This window comes from Hypomesus nipponensis, chromosome 8, assembly GCF_054491055.1.
Source record: "Hypomesus nipponensis isolate SF chromosome 8, ASM5449105v1, whole genome shotgun sequence".
Lineage (NCBI taxonomy): Eukaryota > Metazoa > Chordata > Actinopteri > Osmeriformes > Osmeridae > Hypomesus > Hypomesus nipponensis.
Genome location: NC_140368.1, coordinates 2,379,747 through 2,403,886, shown reverse-complemented (window position 1 = coordinate 2,403,886; position 24,140 = coordinate 2,379,747). Strand labels below are relative to the sequence as shown.

General features: G+C 49.3%; 1 protein-coding gene across 1 annotated transcript; it reads right to left on the bottom strand.

Moving 5' to 3' along the window:
- Nucleotides 1–905: 905 nt before the first annotated feature.
- ccny (cyclin Y) lies at nucleotides 906–23,976 on the bottom strand. Its single transcript, XM_084703805.1, has 10 exons — nucleotides 23,393–23,976; nucleotides 7,724–7,798; nucleotides 5,964–5,998; nucleotides 5,103–5,206; nucleotides 4,804–4,839; nucleotides 4,300–4,357; nucleotides 4,075–4,194; nucleotides 2,180–2,346; nucleotides 1,323–1,485; nucleotides 906–1,075 (listed from the first exon to the last, which is right to left on the bottom strand). The coding sequence occupies exons 1-10, from the start codon at nucleotides 23,544–23,546 to the stop codon at nucleotides 959–961; spliced, it is 1,029 nt and encodes a 342-aa protein (XP_084559931.1). The 5' UTR covers nucleotides 23,547–23,976; the 3' UTR covers nucleotides 906–958.
- Between the last annotated feature and the right edge of the window lie 164 nt (nucleotides 23,977–24,140).

Sequence of the window (24,140 nt, the reverse complement as noted above, 5' to 3'; positions counted from 1 at the left end):
AGTGGATTTACACTCTTCCTCAGGTAAACAGGGACATACGGTCAACATGCTGCACTATACTTTCACAGGCACCACATGGTCAGAACAATGGCAGTGAACATATCACACCGCTAGTTCACGGTAGAAAAGACAGAGACTTGCTCGTGTAGCTGAAGTGCTGTCCATCCACAACCCCTTAGACTGCTGAAGTTTATGTTGTTGGAGAGCCTGTGTGTGCGAGGTTTTGATAGTGGCACATTAAATATTGCTTGGTGTATTTTAAAGATGTTCTGTCCAAACACCACCAGAATAGTTTTGGCGATGTCATGTTATGACAATCATGTTGTACACTGACTGTGGGAAGTAATGCAGATGATTGCACTCCAAACAAACAGCAGCAAATGTATTTTCCTCGACAAAAACATCACTGCTTCAGGAATGTTTTCTGTAAATAAAGAGTTGCCTGTAGATAAATAATAGCCATCTTGTATTTGAGCAATACTCTACAATCTGAGAGGGTTGTAAAATTAAGGAATGTACAAAGTATTCGTTCAAATACTTGGATCTCAACCACACAAGACAGTCGACCTTTAAAAGGGCAAGTGGAATGCAGTTGTTGGTGTGCAGATTTCTCCCAAAAATTCCCTTGTCAAGCGTATTCCTTCACTCTCTGATGCCTCCACTGTGTCAGTGCGGGTCTTTATGATCCTCAGTCTGTTCTCCTCTGCTGAGCAGGGGTCCGTCTTGTCTGTGCAGTGGTCCCTAAGGCCGTGGCTAGGTTTTCAACCCAAACTCCAAACTTAAGTGTTTGTCTGTTAATAAACGGTCTCAGAAGTTTGAAGGGGCTGGGGGGGCTTAGGGGGCGGGAGGGCTGGAGGGCTGGGGGGGCTGAGAGGGCGGAAGGGCTGGGGGGGCTGAGGGGGCTGAGGGGGCGGGAGGGCTGAGGGGGCCGGAGGGCTGAGGGGTCGGGGCCCTGTTGTTAGGAAATGATGGCCGGCGTCCACTGCATAACCTTTAGATTGTCAGCACTCACCGAGCGCTTCTTAGCCACCTTCCTCAAGTCTTTATACCTGTCATCACATAACCTGGAGATGGCCTGGAAATCAAGAGTATATAAGACACAATAAGATAATATAGTGTAACTTGTGATCTAAAGTCTCCATAGCATGGTCATCCATAGACACAAGCTCATGTTAACATACTGTATAGAGCTTTCAGTGCTGCACAATGTGTTATGTAAAGACATGGGAGTCTGTCTGTCTGTGTGTTGGTGTGGGTGTCTGTGTGTGTCTGTGAGTGTGTCTTTGTGTCTGTGTGTGTGTCTGTGTGTGTGTGTGTGTCACCTCTAGTCTGTGGGCCCTGTCTCTGCTGAGCGGCTCCAGAGGGAGGTTGAGGCTGTTGCCCTCAGCCAGAGAACGCAGGTCAAAGTAGTACTTGGCGTAGACGCTGGAGGTGACGTTGATGTTGAACTGCATCAGCTCCAGGAACTGACGCTCCAGCTCATTCCTTCATGGGGGGGGGGGGGAGAAAGAAAGAGAGAGAGAGAGATGGGGAGGGGAAGGGGGAGAGGGAGAGGGAGGGGGAGGGAAAGGGGGAGAGGGGAGGCCCAGAGCGAGAACAACAAATAAATAAGGTGTTTCGCAATATATTCTGTGGAAACACAACTGACCCACAAGACTAGTAAGCGGACAATCCCTTGACCTGCTGACAGTGTCAGCAGGAATCTCTCCGTTCCTACGTTCATACAGTGCATCTCCTGCAGCTGGCCGCACCTCTCTCACGAGAGGCCTTCCACGGCCCAGTGCCTCCACGTCCAAACATCTCATGCTGGATCACAAGGTGAGAAAGCTGAAGTATACTGCTGGAACGCCAAGCTTTCCTCTCTGCCTACACACACATTTTTAGACGTACCATGTGGCAGCACTGCAGCTAAATATAGCCAGAAGTGAAGAAATGCTGTCTAATAAAAATGTTTGCCGTCTTTCCTCCCCTCCTCTCCTCTCCCCCGAGAGAATCGCATGCTTCTGTGTAACAGGCAGAGCTAAGTGATTTGAGCCTGTAGAAGGTCAAGACAACCCACAGAGAGTGGATGCTGGACGGGGTCAAAGGTCACTTGAGGCTGCCTTCAGGGTGCCAGGTGCAGCCAAGAATGGGTCAGACCAGAGGTCAGACCAGAGGTCAGAGGTCAGTGCAGACTCACATGTCCTCTACGGTGATGTCCTTGAGGATCTGGCAGTAGTCCACGTTCCACACTGCCTGGTCGTCCCACACCTTGGAGGCCAGCAGGATGGCCCCCAGCACCATGCGCTTCCAGTTACACGGGGCTATTTCAATCTCAGCATACGTCAGTAACCGCTCCAGGTACACCTGGAAACAGAAGGGGGGGGGGGGGGAGGGAGAGAGAGAGAGAGGGAGAGAGAGAGAGAGAGAGAGAGAGAGAGAGGGAGGGAGAGAGAGAGAGAGAGAGGGAAGAGAGAGAGAGAGAGAGGGAAGGAGAGAGAGAGGGAGGGAAGGAGAGAGAGACAGACAGGTGAGGCTTTTGTTCTTGTGTGATGAGGGTGTCTTTACAAAACCTTTCTGAATGTGTCTGACTTACGAATGGAAATGTGCTGTAGACAGTTCACCTATTTATGCAGGCATCTCCAAGGATTCACATTGTGCTCTATGTCTCTCTCTTTTCAACACTCCCTTCTCTATTGTAGTCTCCCACTCCCGCTCCCCCCCCCCCTCTCCCTCAAATATTTTCTCGCCCACTACAGCAGAATATCTCTGGATTCACATTGTGGATCATGGAACAAGCCGGGCCACACAGACTCATCCACACAAAAAATTGTCTTGAGTTACAAGACAATGTTCCCCGACTCAAACAAAGGTCTGGCTGTTGAGGGTAGTAAAGCGAGCAGGAAGAGGTGATGGTGAGGTTGTCTACAAACATCCACATCCCAGTGGCAGCACTGTCACACTGCAGTCCATTTAAACCCCCCAGCTTCAGTCTAACAGCTGCTACAACAGCACACGGCAGGGATACTTCTCATTAGTGGAGAACGCAAAGTAAAGAAGGAGGGAGGAAGGAAGGCAGGGGTGTGCAGGGAAGGATTAGTTTTCTGTCTTTGAGACGGCAAACAAAGTTGTGGCCTACTTGCACAGCACTGAGCAGTTTAATTGGGTGTAGCATGCTGAGGTAGAACAGAAGCCCCTGAGAGAGAGACAGAGAGAGACAGAGAGACATAGAGACAGAGAGAGAGAGAGAGAGAGAGAGAGAGAGAGAGAGAGAGAGAGAGACAGAGACAGACAGACAGACAGACAGACAGACAGAGAGAATACTACATGCTATAACCCCCCCCCCCCTGCACTGCAGTACTGGATCTGTTTAATAGTGAGACAGTCAGTAAATGTTACTATAGATTGTGTGTGTGTGTGTGTGTTGTCATCACGACCACAGGGAGCGTGGCAAACAATGGTCCTGATAGTTGTCCCTAACAAGCACATCAGGTCGATCTCCAGACTGAGACTGAAACCGTGCCCGACACGGCTGTTTACATGTCATCTCAACACACACCACACACGCCACACACGCCACACACATTCTGCTTTTCAACTTTCTAAAGTCTCAAACGCTGGAGAGGACAGGAGCTACGTCGCCATGGAGACAGGGAAGAAGCATGCTAACACCCTCTCAACCACAGACACACACACACACACATACACACATCTCCATCTATACTTAGCCACAACGCGAGTAAGCCTATAACCACCCTGTTTAATTACAGTAGGCATCTCAGCTCTCCTCTGGGCTGGTGGACTATGCAGTGTGTGGTGGCAAGGCTGTTTGAAACACACGTACACACACACATACACACACACGTGTGTGCTTGTGTCAGGAAACCACGGCGAGTGAGATAGCTGGCTTGTGAAGTCACATGGGACACAAAAGGCGACACAACAATCCATGCATGCTGGTATCCCAGTCAGAGGAAGCCCCTCTCTGCCAGGACGAGCAGGTGTTGTTCCTGGCAGAATAAGAGGAGGGGGAGTGAGAGAGCGAGAAGGAAGGAGAGACTGGGTCTGCAGTGGTGATGTCACTTCCTCTCTCACCAGGGTGACGATGGCACACTCTGAGGTGAGCTGCGCAGCGCTGAACAGCGTCCTGACGAAGCGGTAGATCTGCTTCTGCTCCGGGTCCTGTTTGTCATAGTCCGACGGGATTTCTGCCTTCTGCAGACAGGAGAGAAGAGCGTCTCAGGTGTCTGTGTGGGGGTGGGGGGTGGGTGGGGGGTGGGGGGGGGGGTGTGTGGGGGGGGGGGGGTGTAACAACCTTACCGTAAGCGGGTGAAGCTTCTCATCAAAAATATCCAACAGCATTCTTCCGTCGTTGTCTCTGCAACAACAAGACAGAAACAACCAATCAGCAAACACGGAAAAAAAGACGACAAGAAAATGTACCAATCACGGTCGCGTACAATTTCATGGGAACATTAATCCCGGCTCAGCATCAAGGTATGTGGAGCACCTGTCTAGCTTTTTCCTGTCATGTAGTCACAAGAGAAAAAATATAACTTTTTGACCTTTGTAGCAGGCCAGGCAAGGGGGGAGTGGGGGGGGGTTGTGGCTATTTCTGTAGTCAAAAAGAACCGAGTCGTTTCATGTGTGACCCTTGACCCCCTGGTGCTGATGTGGAGAGGCAGGAGGGGACAGGACAGCTTGTCCACTGAGAGGAGCACCTGGCAGGAGGGGACAGGACAGCTTGTCCACTGAGAGGAGCACCTGGCAGGAGGGAACTGGACAGCTTGTCCACTGAGAGGAGCACCTGGCAGGACGCCTCACCTGTTCTTGATGTGGTAGTATATAGCCAGAGCCACGCTGCGGAAAAACAAGCAGGCGTGTTAACATCTGTCCAGCTTTAGCTTGTGTGTTCGGTATCTTCTGAGACCTTACAGGAGGCATGCATCTCACACAATTCAGACCATTTTCATGGGTCAAGTTTCTGCTTTTGGGACTATTGTGTATATTTAGTTTGATGTCTGTTGCACTGTATGTGAATATTCAAATGAGTAAAGGAACATGGCTTCCTGTGCCTCAGTGCTGTGATGTCACAGTGAGAGGACTGAGAAGCGTGTATTTACCACTTGATGGTGTATTTGAGGTTTGGCTGGCTGACCGTGCTGTCGTCCAGGAAGATGGTGGAGCACGAGCTGTACTTTCTCCTGATTGGGCCCCCTGGCTGGTGCTGCAACACACACACACGCACACACCAACAAGCACACACACGTGCAAGAACACACACGTACAGAAAAACAAACACCTGTCACCTTGTGTATCCCTGAAACCCAGACAAGCTCCAAATAACCAGGGAAACTGCAGCACCTGGAGCCCAAAATTACAACCGAACCTCTCTGCCCCCACCTCTATCTGTCCTCCTCCTCTCCATCTCTCCTCCTCCTCTCCCCCACCTCTCTGTCCTCCTCTCCTTCCACCTCCATCTCTCCTCCTCCTCTCCCCCCACCTCTCTGTCCTCCTCTCCTTCCACCTCCATCTCTCCTCCTCCTCTACCCCCACCTCGCTGTCCTCCTCTCCTTCCACCTCCATCTCTCCTCCTCCTCTCCTTCCACCTCCATCTCTCCTTCCACTTCCATCTCTCCTCCTCCTCTCCCTCTATCTCTCCTCCTCCTCTCCCCACACCTCTATCTCCAGTCTCACGGTTTTATAAGAGGATGAGCGTTTGTTTGGGAGGGGGGGAGCTACTGTAACACATTGTTTATTTGATCAGTCACCTGCACACTGCCCCCCCCTCCCCCACATATCACCCCCACAAGAGTGTCTTCACTATACCACGGTGATCTAATGTAATATCCGCAAAGAGTGGCTCCTGGGCCACAGACACTGGTGTGGACGAGAGTGAGAGTCACTGCCGATGTGTGTGGAGGTATGCAGCACGTGCCCAGACTGGAAGCTGATTACAGGGGAAGTCAGGATGCATCACTTACATGGTTTATGTACAAGCTCTTCCTCTTCTCCTGCACTGCAATGATAAAGGTCTGGAGTTAGCAATGTCACAGCAAGACAATCCTACTGATGAACACTGTATTCATGTATGGAGGAACATCGATCATCCCTGCAGTGGACACAGGACACAGAGCTAAGACTGAGACGACGCCTCAAGTCTGGCTGTAGTTCTCCATCCTGACAGACAGGGGGCGCCGTGGAGCAGGAGTCCTGACAGCTGGGAGAGGGAGCCTCATGAGAAGACGTCACATGACCATCCGAGGGGGAAGAGGATTGATGTATGATGTCTTGAGGTCTACTGTACGGTCTGACAATCTGGCAAAAATATCAGAGAGCTCCTCTCCTCGGCATAACTGAGCAATTTCATTTAAACATATTGTCGACTTTCAAAATAGTTAACTAATGAGGGGCATAATGGATGGTGATTGGGAATTAATTGCCTGAACGAAAGCAGCAGATTGCTGCATGATTAATTATTACTCTGTTTTTATTTCCTCCTAATGGGTCTCAAGGAAATAGCAGACGGAGAATTTCATTCATGTGCTTAAAACATGTCCTCTCTGCCTCTCTGCCTCTCTGCCTCTCTCTCTGATATTGATCCAGCCCCGTCTGATCCTCAGGTCTTCCTGCCTCTTATGCAGCACATCCTGCCCGTTCTACTGGTTGTGCTGACATGAATGGTTTACACCATGTCTGGTGAGGCCATTGATTGTGTGTGTGTGTGTGCGTGTCCCAAACAGATGTCCGCAGAAGGAAGTAGAGGGTTTGGAGGCAATGGAGAGCAGGTTTCCCTGATGTCATGTATGACGTATGTGACACGTGTGTGTGTGTTAGAAACCCAGATGGGAGGTTTCCTGGCAGTATCACGCATGGTGACGTTCTCTAGTGTTGTATCTCCAGCCAGATATATGGAGAGGGGGGCCGGAGCAGGGTGTGTGTGTGTGTGTGTGTGTGTGTGTGGGCGCACAGATTTAGCACAGCTCTGTATATGAAACACACACATAGTATGTCACACACACACCAAAGAGACCCATGACTGCAAACACACACAGCTTTCCAAAAGCACAAGGACTGCCTGGGACAAGATAAAGGGCTTTTACCAGAACTTTCCTCAAACAGACAAAAGCACACTGAACCAGCCTGGCAAGCACAATCTTACCTTTCTTGCTGGGGACAGCAACTGAAAAGACACAGAGTTGGAGCTGTCTGTGTGTGACCAACAGGGAGGAACGACAGGCTATCTGGACTGTTCAGGAGGAGACTCACGCTATCAGCATGCTGTGTGTTTGTTTACATCATTCTTTGCTACGCGGGCAGGTCAACCGTAAAACAATTCTGTACCTAAATCTACCTAAATGAGAGGGAGAGGGAGATGGAGAGAGAGACAGAAACAAACAGAGAGAGAGTGAGAGAGTGTGAGAGAGAGTGAGATAGAGTGAGAGAGAGTGAGAGAGAGTGTGAGAGTGAGAGACAGAGAGAGAGAGAGAGAGAGAGAGAGAGAGAGAGAGAGAGAGAGAGAGAGAGAGAGAGAACTGGGACAGCGTGCTCTTGCGTAATGAAAAGCCATTTTTTGGAGAGCGCAGACAGAGTTATAGAAAGGATTAAATCCTCTACCCTTAAGTGCTACACACACTGAACACAAACCCATCTACATACGCTGCAGGGTAAATACTGCATCAAACCATTCAGCTAAACCTGGATACTACAGTGTTCCGGTGCGCATCGGCCTGAACCCACTCACCATCCGTTTGGGACTTGCTGAGGAAGATGGTGCTGGCTCGCGGGTGGTCCGAAGGGTTATACTCCATGTTCATCTCTGATAACACAAAGAGAAGGAAGGAGAAAAAAAAGGAGTTGTCAGTTTCACAGCATGCAGTTCAGAACGTCGCTCACTGTGAAAGTACACAGCAGATCGATTCACAGTTACCACACTCAAAAGCAGCGTATTGATTTGTTTTTGAGGCCGAGTGCATGGTGCCGTTTACCACAGACAGCGTACTGGCAGAGAGACTCAAAGGAGATATCGCGTCTAATAAACACTGCACTTTTTTTAACTCCACACATTACAACATGAGTCATCTGTTCCAAAGATAATGTAGACAGTGAAGTTGCACGACTCAACCAGCAGGTGGCCAAAACCTTGGAAGAGCAGTGACCTGGCAGGCTACAAGTTATAGTCCAATGGAAATGTCTCATCTCGACGGACAATTCCACAGAATAGTCACAGTGTTTGGTTTTATAACCCTTGGGTGTAACCAGGGACGATGTCATTCATTTCCCTCCAGGATAAAGTAACACTACAGTGAGGCCTGTTCCACACGTCCATGACCTCTGTGTCCGGCTCCTCCCCGATCCTCCCCTCTCAGGGCCTGGGTCCACCCTCCCCTCTCAGGGCCTGGGTCGTGACCCTGTCAGCCACTCCACGCCTCCAGGGAGGATGTCATCTCCACAGGATGGAGGCAGGGGCCACAGAAACAGGAACACCAGCCACAGAAACAGTGCAGAGCTGGAGGAGGAGGAGTCTGGGAGGGCTGTTGGCGAGAGAGAGGGAGAGAGAGAGAGAGAGACAGAGAGAGAAAGAGAGAGAGACAGAGAGAGAGAGAGAGAGAGAGAGAGAGAGAGAGGACAGGAAAGACAGTAGCAGAGAGGGCTTGAAGGAGGAAGGAGAAAAGAAGAAGCGAGGGGAGGGAAGAAGGGGAGGGAAGGTGGAGAGTGAATGAGCAAGAGAAGTCATGAAAGGATGAGGGGAAAGAGTGTGGCTGGAGTGGGGCCACACGCCCACTGTCTCCAGTAGCCTCCTGGAGCCTGATGTCTCCAGTAGCCTCCTGGAGCCTGATGTCTCCACTAGCCTCCTGGAGCCTGATGTGCACGCACTCCCTCAACACACACAGGGGACACGTGGGGAGGAAGAAGTTTCTTTCTTTCTGTAGTTTCTTCACGCTGGTGACATGAGACCCAACAAGGCCCGGTCAGGCTGAAGCTCCGACCATTGTGCTCCCTGTCGTCTGAACTGCCGTCCTTTTGTGTTTCAGAGGCCCCTCCAGCCTCAAAGGACGAAGCTCCTTACACACACACACCCACACACACACACACACACACACACTCCAGTGAGCTACTGCTGCTCAGTACTTGAAGCAACGGCCATGAATAAAAGATGTAGCGTCACGAAGGTGCGTGGGAAGGAGACAAAAAGAGATGACGAAAACTGAGGATTAAAATTCATATGGGAGGAAAGTCTGTTTGGGGCATCAGAATTCTGCTCTGTGGATATGTGGTGTTTGGGGGCATCAGAACTCTGCTCTGTGGATATGTGGTGTTTGCCTCACCCACACTGCAGCACTAGAAGCACACACACACACACACCGAGTTGAGGCTGGTGTCAGTGGCGTTTGAATCACAGACATTTTCTTTGGAGTGGCCCTCTTCCTCTTTGGACTGAGTTCCACTCTGCTTGCCCCGCCCACCACAACGGCACTTCCTGTGTTGGAGGAAGCTAGGCAGGAAGTAAGTCAGAGGAGCTGGTTACACCAAACCTCCATTGTTTCAGAGCTCTGACAAAAGAGGGAACTGTTCATGTCCTCACTTCCTGTGTCCCAACCAGGGACAAAGCCCCTTTGCCCTTTAACACAGACACACACAGACACACACAGAGACGCACACACACAGAGACACACACACACACACACACAGACACACAAGTTAGATTAACTGTAACTTCGTAATTTTCGAGATAGCTTGAAACGTACAATTTGAACCCCTTTTCCCTCTTGCTTGAAGGGGAGCAACATAGAATCCTATGTACATCGTTAGATGTCATTTTGAGAAGATAATCTGAACTTCTCGACAAAAACAGCATTTTGTGTGAGAGAACCAAGTAGCTAACTGCTAGCTAGTGGAAGTTGTTTACTTGTGTTATGCAATAGGGACATCCGGTAAGATTTTAAACCTTTTTTAAAAAGCTGTTAAAAAAAACTATCCAAAAATATCTTTTCAACCGTTCAAAACTTAAAAAATATATATATTTGTTGTACTTTGTTACTTCAGATCTCTGCCTGGCTGTCTGCCTGTCCACTTGTCTGCCTGCTTGGTTTCCTGTCCATCACATGATGCCCATCTCACCAGCTTGCCAGTGAGGCTTGGTGCTGGCTGGTGCCTGGCTGGCTGGTTAAACTGACACCCTGGTTGACACCACAGCAACACATGGTTCCAGAGAAGAGGGGCCTTCTTCACCGCAGCCCTTGCAGAGGCAGCTAGGGGGCACCAGATGGTACAGCCAGGGCCTCTTGCAGGGCTGTCAATGGACTGTCACTTAGGTAATGAGGCTAAATTTTGCTAGTGTACTTTGACAGTGGCTGTTTGAAGCGTGTATCTCATAATGACTATAGTTCTATGTAACAGAGAGATTATCTCTCCTTGCCTTCTCCTTTCCACTTCATTGTTCTCCTCTTCCTCCTTCCCTCTGCTAAACCCTCAGCCTGCCAGATAAAACAAGAACAATATATAACCCAGGGTGGGGGGTGCCTCCGCTCTCCTCCCGGCACCTGGATGACGAAGGGAGGGAGGGAGGGAGGGAGGGAGGGAGGGAGGGAGGGAGGGAGGGAGGGAGGGAGGGAGGGAGGGAGGGAGGGAGGGAGGGAGGGAGGGAGGGAGGGAGGGAGGGAGGGAGGGAGGGAGGGAGGGAGGGAGGGAGGGAGGGAGGGAGGGAGGGAGGGAGGGAGGGAGGGAGGGAGTTTTGGGGGGCGACTGGGCCCTGAGGGAGGTCCTCAGGTAGTTAAACGAGTGTGGATGTGAGGGGCTGAGGTTCATCTCTTTCCTCGGTTGGTGTTGAGGGGGGGGGGGGGGTAGAACATGGATTAGATATAAACCTGGACTGAGAGAACTGGCTGGAAATGGGTAAATGGCCGGTGTTATCCACACTGGGTTTTCCACCTGTGTCTCATGCTATTCTTTGGATCACTGACATTACCTGTGTGTGTGTGTGTGTGTGTGTGTGTGTGTGTGTGTGTGTGTGTGTGTGTGTGTGTGTGTGTGTGTGTGTGTGTCTGTCTGTCTGTCTGTCTGTGTGTGTGTGTGTGTGTAGAATTAGTATCCCAGTGATGACAAACTCTCTTCCTATCCTCTCCTGGTCTTGAACCATACTCCGTTAAACCATTAAATCCAGCTTGCTGAGTCATCATAAGCAATGATCTCTTTCATAGGCTCTCACAGTGTAGCCAGGGGCCTGTACACACTCACACACACACTCTCACACACACACACACACACACATCAAAGCTGCCTTGCTGTGCTCCAACCACATGGATTTCCTCTGGTCTTCATCACTCCAACACCACAACATACATTTTCTTTATTTTTTAAAGCTTTCATGTCCTGAGAGGTAGTGGTGATTATCTGGTTTGCTGTGTTTAATGGTAGTTAAGCAGTTTCCCTGTTCTGTTTGAAGGGTGGGGGAGAGGCAGGGAGGAGTGGGGGAGGGTGGGGGAGGGAGGGTGGGGGAGGGAGGGAGGGAGGGAGGGAGGCGTGAGGTCAGGAGTGTCGTGGGAGGTACTCAGTGAAGTCCTTCTCTGTGAATCAGAAGAGGAGAAATACGCTCTTACTCCACGACATGAGCAACACGCTCCTCCCTGTATGCCTGTCTAACACACACGCATGCATACACACACACAAATGTCTTCAATCACCTGGAGAGAGATCATGAATCCACCAAGTTTCACTTGGCTGGACTTGTAAGAGGTGGTTGAAGAAGCGCCGGTGTTACGGATGAAAAGCCCCGGGGGAAATCAACCTCACAATTACAGAGGAGAACATGAGAGTTCACCGGGCCAGAGCGCCCAACCCTGGGGGTGTGAGGGAGGAGGGTCGAGATCACCCACTGCTGATCTGAGGGAGGTGTGCTGGGGCTGTGTTGCACTGGCCGACCTGCCCTTGTGGGAAACGTGATAAGGGATGAAAGACAGAGCACTGTGGCAGGAGGAGCTGCAGCCTGAGGTGTGTGTGTGTGTGCGTGTCTGTGTGTGTGTGTGGGTGTGTCTGTGTGTGTGTGTGTGTCTGTGTGTGTGTGCGTGTGTGTCTGTGTGTGTGTGTGTGCGTGTGTGTGTGTCTGTGTGTGTGTGTGGGTGTGTCTGTGTGTGTGTGTGTGTCTGTGTGTGTGTGCGTGTGTGTCTGTGTGTGTGTGTGTGTGTGTGATGAGAGAGGGGAAGGACATGTGCACTTGTGATCTTCTGATAGGATCTGATTTGCTCCACACACCTGGACTTGCTGCCATCCATCACTCAGTGTCTGCGGAGGTGCTGGAGCCACACAGACTCCCCAGGGAACCCAGGGACACGTGACCTTCTGGAGATCTGACCCAGGAGATGTGGTTCTCGCTCAGCTTGGGCAGGCTCCTTCCACATCAGGTCAGTTCTGATTCAGAGAATCTAACCCGATTCCATTGGATAATTTTTTTAACTGATGATCAGTGTTAGAACGACGACAGGCACTTGTAGAAAGTCTATTAGCCGGAAACGTCGTGTTTAATCGAGTCAGGAGAGACACTAGCTATGATTCACCCGTATGCTGTACCTAAAAAAGTCATTTGTCATCCTTATAAGATCATTAAATAGATTTGAGCTAATTAACACTTCCAGGGATCTAATACAATAGCAGCTCAGTAGCCAAGCTCAGTAGTTTGTATCTGTAATAAGACCTCTGAGGGTAGAACGCATCACCAGCCTACATCAAAAGCTCTGCAGAGACAAGTAGCCTGTCCCCATGAAGGACCACCGTCATGTAGTCATTTAGCAGACGCTCCTAACCAGAGCGCCTTACAGTAAGTACAGGGACATTCTCCCCGAGGCAAGTAGGGTGAATTGCCTTGCCCAAGGACACAACGTCATTTTGCATGGCCGGGAATTGAACTGGCAACCTTCTGAGTAATGGCCCGATTCTCTAACCGCTCAGCCATCTGACTCCCCTAGTCAATGTAGAAGGAGCAGTAGTTGGTCCCATGTCTTGTCTGTCCCCTTATTGGAGAGTCCGGTCTGAATGATGCATGTTTTATTCAGTAGGCAGAGGGAGGTGAATAGGAACTGATCCTTTCTCTTTAACTTCTGTCAGAGCGACTAAAGACACAGGAGGGGTTAGAGACCGAGAGTAGACTGGAACATCCCACAGGGTTCTGAGGGGCTGTGTATCGTAAGGGGCTGATTTGGGAGGTCCAAAATGGAAGCAGTGTTGGCTTCGTAGGGTTCAACACAGTGGCGATTCTGGACACATCTTACGGGGGGGGGGGGGGCCGAGAGGGGGCTCGTGTTTAATCAGGGGCACATTAAGAATGAAACAAATGATATTTAAAACATTAAATACTTTAATTTTACTTTACATTAAAATCATACAAATGACTCTGGCTCCCCCTCTTCCAGCTCCTCAGCTCTCTCAATACCTTGATATGTTTCTCTAACTTTTTTATTTACTGGGGCAAAAAGGGCTGCAATGTCCCCTTCCTCGTTTCATGGTGACTACAAGAAGAAGAAAAACAACGTGTAAAAAGGGCCACTGGCCCCTGTAGGACGGAGGTAGAACTGCACCTGGTTCAGCACCACGTCTGGTGTGGGAGTGCTTCAGTGGCCGGCTGCCTGTTGCTTTGGTTTGGCTCAGGACATTTATTCTGCCTCGGGACTCAGGACTCAAAGAAACCTGGTAACACTGACCTTATCTGGAGTCACACACAAACACACACACACACCCAGCACTGAAGGTCAGCACTCAGCAGGCTTGGGCTAACAATGGATGTCCGTCAGAGAGCTAATCTGAAGGGGACACAGTGGGCCAGCAGCCATTCCAGAGGCAATATTTATACACACACACTTTGACTAATGGTCCATATGGTGGTTGAAAAGGCCTTGACTTAAAAAAAGAGGACGAAAAAAAAACCCACCTTGCCCCAAACACACAGACACACACGCCAGCCTACGCAACCCCTGCACGTCATGCAGACAGCAGGAGGCTGAGAAGATCCAGTTCTCCGGTGGAGGAGGGGCCAAGCCGGGCAGTGTGCGCTCCAGCCTGAAGGAAGGGCCGGGCAGTGTGCGCTCCAGCCTGAAGGAAGGGCCAGGCAGTGTGCGCTCCAGCCTGAAGGAAGGGCCGGGCAGTGTGCGCTCCAGCCTGGAGGAAGGGCCAGGCAGTGTGCGCTCCAGCCTGGAGGAAGGGCCGGGCAGTGTGCGCTCCAGCCTGAAGGAAGGGCCGGGCAGTGTGCGCTCCAGCCTGAAGGAAGGGCCGGGCAGTGTGCGCTCCAGCCTGAAGGAGGGACATCAGTCATTCCTCACAGCCATCTGGCCTGAGGAGGCCAAGCACGCCAGCATGTAGCTCACTTCCTGTGAGCACTGACAGATGGGAAGGCACTTCCTGATCCAGACAGCGGGTCACATCCTGCTCTCACCCCTGAGATGATAACGTCATGCCAAGACTGAAACATTCATGACATTCACTGCCAAGAAGGCAATAAGGACACTGGAACTGGAAGACCTCAGAATGCAGAAGACTCAAAACCTAAGAAGATTAATGATGTAAATGAATGTGAAACATCTAAAAACTTAATTCAGTATAGCTGATAGTGTGAATGTCTCTGTTGACACTTTGTCATGCATACCAATGTGTTGAGCTGGTGTGGGTGGGTGTGGGTGTGAGAGTGTGTGTGTGTGTGTGTGTGTGTGTGTGTGTGTGTGTGTGTGTGTGTGTGTGGCCAGAGTGCTGGGCAGGCGGAGTGGATCACACACTGCCAGCCTCCAGCGATGGCTCCTTAGCAACGGGGGGAAGCGTGAGGGCAGGGCATGAGCCCAGCTGAACAACCAGGACGCTGTCTGGGGAGTGTGTGCTAGAGAGAGGACGGCAAGAGAGAAGGCCCAACTCTCAAACACACACACACACAGTCTGAGTGGGGTCTTATTACTCAGAAGCATGTATCTAGATGCATGCACCATTAATCTTCTTGAATTCAATGGTCTTACTAACTTGTCTAGGTGAGGCTTAATTCAGCCTGTGTGTGTGTGTGTGTGTGTGTGTGCGTGTGTGTGCGCATGTGACGGTTGTGGTAGGGGGTAGCAAGAGGAGACCCGCCCCTTCCTACTCCGCTCCCCGTTACCAAGCAACGCAGGCATGAAAAGACTCTGCTGGCAAAGCCAATCTCATCAGGAACTCTCTCTCTCTCTAACTCAACCTCTATTCCTCTCTCCCAATTTACCACACGGATAACAATAACATCCCGCTCTGTCAGTTGTCACAGTAGAAAAGCACCTCACCTGTGGTATCACCCACCACACACACACACACACACACTCCAGAAAAGCAGACATGAGAATAATTCCCCTGGGAGTGGTGCCACAGCAGGTCAGGCAGGAGCACGGACGCCTCAGTGAGAGGTTGGGGTCCTGCAGGTGCTGACACACAGGAAGGGAGCTGACCAATTAAAGCTGGGCTGTGTGAGGGGAATGTTGGGCCAGACCCACACAGCTGTTGAGGGCACAATGATTGGGGAGTGTGTGTTTGTGTTTGAGCGCAAGTGTGATTATACGTGTGAATGCGACTGTGTGTTTGTTTAGGTGTGTTTGTGTGACTTTACACATAGTCATTCAGGGTTGAATGGCTTCAAAAAGCATGAGCTCAGTAGAGCTCAGGTTAATTCATATCCTGAGGGAAATCAATCCCTCAAATTGATGCTGTTGATTTACACCGATTACAACTCTATCAATGTTCATGCTTTTGTTGTTCAACAGTAGCAGGTTTGTTTGGTGCAGCGGTTCTCATTCTGAATCATTACAACACCATCTCCTCAGAGAGAAGCAGAGGAAGCATCGAGGCAGCAGGCAAGGCAGATGTTCTCCCTAGTAAGGGATGGACCTGGGCCATGCACACCAAGACGGTTTACTAAACAAACACTTGCTCATCTAGAGAAGAGAGGCGTGAGGCTTTTATCTCCCACATGTGATTCATCAGCCTTTTTCTTTTCCCCTGCTGTTTCTTCTCTCTTCTCTCCAACCTGTCTCCTCTCCTGTCTTTTCATTCCACAACATTTCTTAATCCTTTCCATCTGTCTCTCTCTACCATCACGGTTTATCCATTTTCTCCCTTGATTCAACTCTCATTCTCTTTTTTCATCTCACCTTTTCTCTACTTGTCTCTCCCTCTCTACTTATCCCTCCCTCTCTTTAGTCTCACCATCTCTATTTCTCTCTCCCTCTCTTTCTCCCTCCCTCAGGTTAATCCTATCCTGTCTAGGAAAGAGGACGTCTGTCATGTGTCATGCTGTGGAAGGGAGCTGAGGGCGGCCGGAAGGCTCTCTGTGCCAAACTGTCTGTGTGACATTCACAGACGCACACACACAAACACACACACACACAGACACACACACACACAGACACACACAGACACACAAACACAGACATACACAGGTTTTGTCTACATTATCATCCATCTGTCATTAGCACCAGAAATATTAACCTCAAAGTTTCACAGTCATTAGAAACCACGAAAAGGGACCCCTAAAATCAAAGGCAGACCTGTGCGTCAGACGGTTCAAAGTGTTCATCCTTCACCCTCCTCTGTCTACTCCCGGTAGTCTCTCTAGCCTTCCTGTCCAGAACTGAGACATGACTATATGCAACATTAAAGCCTGGTAGCACCGCGCCGCCGTCAGACAGTCCAGGACCTGTCAATCACATCTGCAGCACACCTGCTAGCTAGCTTGCTTCCCTGATTGCTGCACGCGCAATTAGCCTCAGGGATTAGCCCTGTTCTCTTTTTTTAATTGCCTGCAAGGAGAGAAAAGCACGTTTTGAATAACAGTAACAGCAACTAGGAAAGTATGGATCATCGGGTGTAGAAATAAGACGGTATTTGTTCCGGAACAAAACTCTCCATTCCATTTTAACACTGGCTTCTTTTTATCAATGCCCACTGGAATAGGGCCAGAGATACTATCTGCACATTCCCTGCAGGAGAGAAGACAAGCTGATGCCAGTGGACAAGCAGTATAGCCTCCTTGAGCAGATCTCTAAAGCAAATAAGTACCAAAACCAATCGCCGTTGAACCCAATATCCAGCACAGTCAGACACTACACAGATGCCTTCACACACTGCAGACAATAGCTTCAACATGCTTTAGGAGAGCACAATGTTTATCTTCACCAACTACAGTGAAACCACAATTCTGTTGAAGAGTTTGAAGTCTGAGCCCAAACACTTAGACAAGAACCACAGATAAAAGTGATTCTTTCAGTAACAAAGGTATTCAAAAACACGCAAGAAACGAAAGAAACACAACAATGCAGTCCTTTTCTTTTGTAATCAGGGAAGATAAATTACTTTCAGACAAAACATCAGCCCATTTGTTCACCAGATAAGCTGGCTGTCCACCAGTAACTTTGGCAGTATCAAGAGATTCAACAGGCCAGTTAAGGCTACAGTAACTTTGAAAGTCACGCTCAAAGTACCGAAGGTGACTAGAATGCTGCCTGCTGCTATGTGTTTGAAGACTGGAAGCCTATTACTGGTGGGTTAAAAGGATAGTCTGTTTGATGTTGGTCCTGCCAACCCTCTCAGACCTAGCCTGGTTCCATTTACAAACCAGCCATCATGCATTCAGGAAAAAACCTGTCATCAGGTTCGACCAGTTTGTGCAAGTCCTCATTCACAACCCCTTCCTGTTCCCTGAGAGTGGAACCAAAGTACCAGCATAGGGAACAGGGAGAAATTCAAATTCGATTCAAATTCAAAAAAGCTTTATTGTCTAATATGTTGCCATGTTAGAACATTTTCTAAATTGCCTTCGAGAAGCCATTAAGTGGAGCACAGTGAGGGCTGACATCAAACCGAGAAGTTCTATATGACCTTCACACAGATATATATAAGTCTGAAATAGACCAAAGTCAAACTCCTGCTGTTTAACTGCTCTTTCCTTTTCCCAGAATCCTCTCTAAAAGCTGTTTATATATATATATATATATATTTACACCCCTCCTTTGTCAATGTCTCGATGGCACCCGTGTGAATTGACAGTGAGGTTACAGGCAGCTCATATTTTAGGACTTTACAGCCCAACGCCAGGCATTTAAAGTCCTTAGATCTCAAAGGCAAAAGCAGAACATGGCACTTTTGAACTTATTGCGATTCAAAACTGAGACGCTTCTCAAACCGGAACCAAATAATCCTAAAGTTTAACGTCCTTTTTCTGTGACATATCAGCTCAGTGGAAACCAGTGATTGAGGACAATCTAATTTTTGAGAAGCCGTTTCCGCTGTCATGCGTCACGAGCACTAATGGATCTTCAATGGAGATCGCTTTTTTTCTAATTTTTTCCCCCACTAGGGAAATACATGTCTCTCCATTAACAAAGAAATGCCTCATTTCTCACTGAACATCCTGGAACATGACTACAATATGGTTGGGAGCCAGTGATTATAATCCAGTGTTCTTCAGAACATCAGTCTTTTCCACTGAGGGAAAGATGAGATTGTAAAAGGCAATTTTTCTGGCATTACTGCTTCATGAATCAGCCAATTGGAATCCTTTGAGCGGAAATTGTGTCATTCTTTTGAGGAATAACAGTAGATTGATGTTAAATGTTACCAAGGTGATGGTTCCAATGGGCTTTAACACACAATCAACAAAACGCCCTTCTTTATAGAAAACATATATATTCTCTGCTACTGGCTGTCACCACACAGATTCTTCCCAACCTTCCAGTGTATCAGACTGGCCTCTAACCCCAGACCACATTCAGACAGCTTCTATCACAAGAGTGAAGGTGTGCACCCCCTGATAAATACCATGAATAAGATTATGTTGGGTCGTCTCTCTAAATGATAAATAACTGATAAGAAACAGACCTGCCAACCTCTCCAGATGCTCTCCGACCACAGAGAGACAGAGAGAGGACAAGATATAGTGTGAGAGAGAGAAAGCAGTAAAGAGAAGATGAGAAGATTCCAGACAAACCGAAACGCCCAGCTGAGGGGGAGGAGCCCAGGACTGAGATGATCCATGCCAGACTAGGCTGAATCTGGCTGAACCAGGCTGAACCAGGCTGAACCTGGCTGAACCAGGCTGAACCAGGCTGAACCAGGCTGAACCTGGCTGAACCTGGCTGAACCTGGCTGAACCTGGCTGAACCAGGCTGAACCAGGCTGAACCAGGCTGAACCTGGCTGAACCTGGCTGAACCTGGCTGAACCTGGCTGAACCAGGCTGAACCTGGCTGAACCAGGCTGAAGCTGGCGGGACATGAGCAAAGCGGAGAGACCCGCCCCTGCACCTGAGACTGTACCTCTCTCTGTGGAGAGTCTCTCTCTCCTTCCCCTCTCTCTCCCCTCTCTCTCCCCCTCTCTCCCCCCTCTCCTTCCCCTCTCCTTCCCCTCTCCTCCCCCTCTCTCCCCCCTCTCCTTCCCCTCTCCTTCCCCTCTCTCCCCCCTCTCCTTCCCCTCTCCTTCCCCTCTCCTCCCCCTCTCTCTCCCCCTCTCTCCCCCCTCTCCTCCCCCTCTCTCTCCCCCTCTCTCCCCCTCTCCTCCCCCTCTCTCTCCCCAAGGGAGACTGGGAGACAGAACAGTCTAGCCTGCTGTGAGCTCCAGGCTAATGTCACATAATCACCCCACACTTGCATACAGGGGACTGTGTGTGTGTGTGTGTCTGCTCTGACAGAACAGACTGGAGAACAAGCAAATATATGAAGCAATGTGTGTGTGTTGCTCTTTCATATTTAGCCAGACATGATTCAGTAATTTCAGATAACAGTTGCGTACTAAAACAAGTGTGTTCACACTGGTGAGACGAGGCCTGCTAATGAGAACTGCCTGTAGGCTGTGTCGATGTTGAATCAAATCCCAACCGGGTTAGACATCATTTTTAATCATGCACATTGCTTGCTATTCCTAGAAAACACCTACTCGGCTCTTTGGTCTATCTAATAGACATGTGCGGGCTTCATGTTCAGGCTCAACGCTCCAAAATAAATACTTTCTCAATAGATGGTTCCGGTAAAAATATCTCACTTGTCTTTTTATGTCTCCCCAAGACAGATAATTATGTCCATCCTTTACCTTAAGAAAATCTCATATTTTAGCTTTCACAGTCTTCTTTCTTCTCTCCTTCCTTCACCTCAATCTCTCATCTCCTCTCCAGGGCATAGTCACTCACTCACTTCTTGACAACTTGTTCCTTCTCCCTCCTGTGATCGCTCTCATCTCACCACTTCACCATCCTACGTGTTCATCTCTTTCTACCTCTCCGTCCATTTCTCCATCACTTCTGTAGATGAAGTCTCCATCGGTGTCCTGGTGTCACCCTAGATGAATCCAGGGTCTGTTAACAGACCACACACAACCATCTCCTCCCGACTGCTAACAGAGGACTGGATTTAAGACTTCACTGCTCACACGGCTGAAGAGGAATAAACACTCTTGTTGCCTCCACATCAACAGGATGCCTGGCTTACAGATGGATCCTCACGCTACACCTTGTAGCCCATGGTAAACGTTGTAATGGGGTGATGTATTCACATGGAGGGTCATGCTGGGGTGTGTCTGATATTTTGGTATGGGGATCTGTCAGCATTGCGATTAAACTGGAGGACAAATGGAGAGACTGAAAGGGTGCTGTTTGGGGCTTAGGTCAGTAGTTGTGTGTAGTGTGTGTATGTGTGTGTAGTGTGTGTGTAGTGTGTGTGTAATGTGTGTGTAGTGTGTGTGGGGGGGCTGGTTGGTTGGTTGGTTGGTCATAGCAGTCAGCAGTTCCCATGGCTGATTTCCTCATTGTCACACAGAGTGCTGGGGTCATACACAGACCTAAACACACACACATACACACACACACACACACACACACACATACACACACAAACACAGCTATCAGTCACGAGTGGCTCATGCAACCTCTGCATTATCACACTTCTCTCATATCACAGTCCATTCATACGTGCCAACGTACACACACGTTGACCCAATGTTACTATTCACAGCACTATCAACAGAGACACGGCATTATCGCATGTGTGCACCCTACTTAAATGTCTCAAAAGAATCGACACTGCATTCAGCCGTCTATCTCCACAGCCCTCTTAGTAAGGCACGGGGTGATTACAAGTTCAGATACTCCTGAAGGAGTCACTTGACATTGGAATGTCCCACGGACACCAATAGATACGGTCAACAGGATCAGTGGAGTGAATACCCGAAGATAAACCACTCGGTATAAAGAACAGGGGAAGGAAGGAAGAGAAAGGGGTGGGAAGGAGAGGGGGAGGGAGGAAGAGAAGAGGAAGAGGAGAGGAAGACAAGAGGAAGAGGAGAGAAAGAGAAGAGGGAGAGGAAGAGGGAGCGAAAGAGAAGAGGGAGAGGAGAGAGAGGAAGAGGGGAGGCAGAGTGGAGCAGAGCTGAAGGACTAGCCGTGAGGTTACATTAGTGAGAGCGCTGGGACCACCGGTTGTCTGCTTGGATCTGCAGCAACACCTGAGACAGGCTCTCTCAGCATGCAGCCCTGGTTTAGAGACAGACTCTGTCACCATGCAGCCCTGGTTTAGAGACAGGCTCTGTCACCATGCAGCCCTGGTTTAGAGACAGGCTCTGTCACCATGCAGCCCTGGTTTAGAGACAGGCTCTGTCACCATGCAGCCCTGGTTTAGAGACAGGCTCTGTCACCAGGCAGCCCTGGTTTAGAGACAGGCTCTCTCAGTCTGGATGTCAACTTCTTTGCTGTACGCTATATTGCAACAGCTGAGTCTACAGCAAGGCCGTAGTCATTATTGGGGGGGACAAATACAATTGGTTATGAAATCTTTCGGACAGTGTGCGTGGTTGCCTGTCGTAGCGTAGCACATTTATATTTTTATATCAATATATTGGGGGGGGGACATTTTGACCAGATTTGAATATTGGGGGGGATGTGTGTCCCCCAATATGTATTATGATTACGGCCTTGGTCTACAGGATGCGTTCTTTCTCAGTTGTTACAACGGCTAGGTTGTTAATAGATTCATATTAGAATGTAGTTTATGAACTCAAATCTTATATCTGCAAAAAAAAACTTGATAACAGAGATGGTGAATTAAAAGTGGGTGTTGTGATCAAATTTCTGTTGTGGTATCTGTTTAACTGTGTTCTACACAGCCTTTGTTATCTGTGAACAGAGCTTCCTCCGCGAGTGACTCACAGAAAACACTGAGACACAGCGCTCCAGCTCATCATGCTGGTGTTAATGAGCGCTAACTCACCTCACTGGTCAATGTTTAGCTTACCATAAGGGATTTATGGAGAACGGGCAGATTCAGACTGCCACCGACAGGCTGGAGGCCTGAAGGCCAGTCAGCACCTGGCACATGCATCTGGCACACACACACACACACATCCCAGGCATTGATGACACTGATATGGAATGACCCCTCCATCATCAGATTGTTTTCAAGCTGTGATCTGTTCACCACTGATGACTACAATCTAGGGTAGTCCATCCCAGAACACCAACCACTGCCCCAGAACGCCCACCACTGCCCCAGAACGCCCACCACTGCCCCAGAACGCCCACCACTGCCCCAGAACACCAACCACTGCCCCAGAACACCAACCACTGCCCCAGAACGCCCACCACTGCCCCAGAACACCAACCACTGCCCCAGAACACCCACCACTGCCCCAGAACACCAACCACTGCCCCAGAACACCCACCACTGCCCCAGAACGCCCACCACTGCCCCAGAACGCCCACCACTGCCCCAGAACGCCCACCACTGCCCCAGAACGCCCACCACTGCCCCAGAACGCCCGCTACGTAACACCAGATTAGGCTGGCGGACAGTTCCCCTGATGAGCGTGCAGTGCACACACTCTCTAACACGCAGACAGTACCTGGCACCATCACATAAGTGTGTCACATTTCTGGACTATGAACACTGACACACACACACAGAACACAGGCGGAAGGCTACAGCGTACATCAAGTCATCTACAGTAGAATCCCTGTTGGGGCCTTGAATGAAGAATGGACCAGCCCCCCCCCCCACACACACACACACACACACACACACAACCATCCTGGGACAATCATGTAAAATAATTATTTCCTGCACACCCTTCACCAAAATAGGAAGATTTAACGTCACTGATTATAGACCTGAATTGGCAAATTGGGGTTTTTTAGCATTGTTTCTGGATCTTCTGACAGTGCCCGACCCCACGAGAGGAGCTTGATGCTTGATATAGCTTGCAGGCTTTCACGATGTTATATCAATTTCGTCAAATGTAAGTTACGTTATTTCAATATGGCAAGATATTAGTTCAACAATAATATATTCTTACTTCTACCTCTAATTCCCATATAACAAATTTGTGTTGGTTAAGACAGTTTAATGAGCTTAACAAACATAAATGCATCCATTCATTAATCCTACCGTCTATGTTTTCTCTGTCGCTGATGTGCTGAAGGTTGCAGCCCGTGTCCTCCCTACTAAGCTGCTGTTCAGGGCGGTAAGGTTCAAGCCTTGAATGGTTATTTCTCTGGTGCTTTGGGCTTGAAGACACACAGCAGGAGGTAGTATTCCCCATCGTCAGATCGCAATAGAAGTATAGCCGCCTGACAGCAAAAATGTATCTAATTCCTTTAATCCGCGCCTCGGAGACAGGCGAAAATGGGGCGGTAACGCGGCTACTTGTAGTGATGTGTAAACGATTCCGACGGGCGGAGGTATAGGTACACCCATTCAAAAAGTGAGAAGAAATACTAATAAATCAATATCGCATCTTTTTCAAATGTGGACGCACAAAATGTTGTTCTTCCCACGCATTGGCCAGATCTGTCGTCCACACAGCCCTTATAATTCAGACATTTTGTCCATCTGTATTTTGAACATTTTAAAGCTTATCGAAAATAGTCACAATTGAGAGTGATCTGTCTGCTACATCGTTGCTAGTGCACGGCGACTGTTGCAACTGAGTCTCCGGAGCCACAAAAAAACGCAAGCGAAGAGACGGCGCACAGAAGCCGGGACTAGTCTACCGTACGCTCCATTAAAAAAGGTTCCGGGTCAAATGGGAGGCGAAAAAAACCAAGGCAACACTTTACGCACCAACTCTTATCTCCTCTCCAGATAACTTGCATTTTTAAACGATTTTTATCATAGTGGGTCTTCCTTCGCCATT

What these genes read in the sequence shown, in the direction of transcription:
- ccny (XM_084703805.1), bottom strand. Translation starts at nt 23,546, where the DNA reads ATGGGGAATACTACCTCCTGCTGTGTGTCTTCAAGCCCAAAGCACCAG. An exon ending in CTCAAATACACCATCAAGTG is followed by an intron (nt 4,840 to 5,102) that starts GTAAATACACGC and finishes GTTTTTCCGCAG; the next exon opens with CGTGGCTCTGGCTATATACT. An exon ending in GACATCACCGTAGAGGACAT is followed by an intron (nt 1,486 to 2,179) that starts GTGAGTCTGCAC and finishes CCCCCCATGAAG; the next exon opens with GAATGAGCTGGAGCGTCAGT.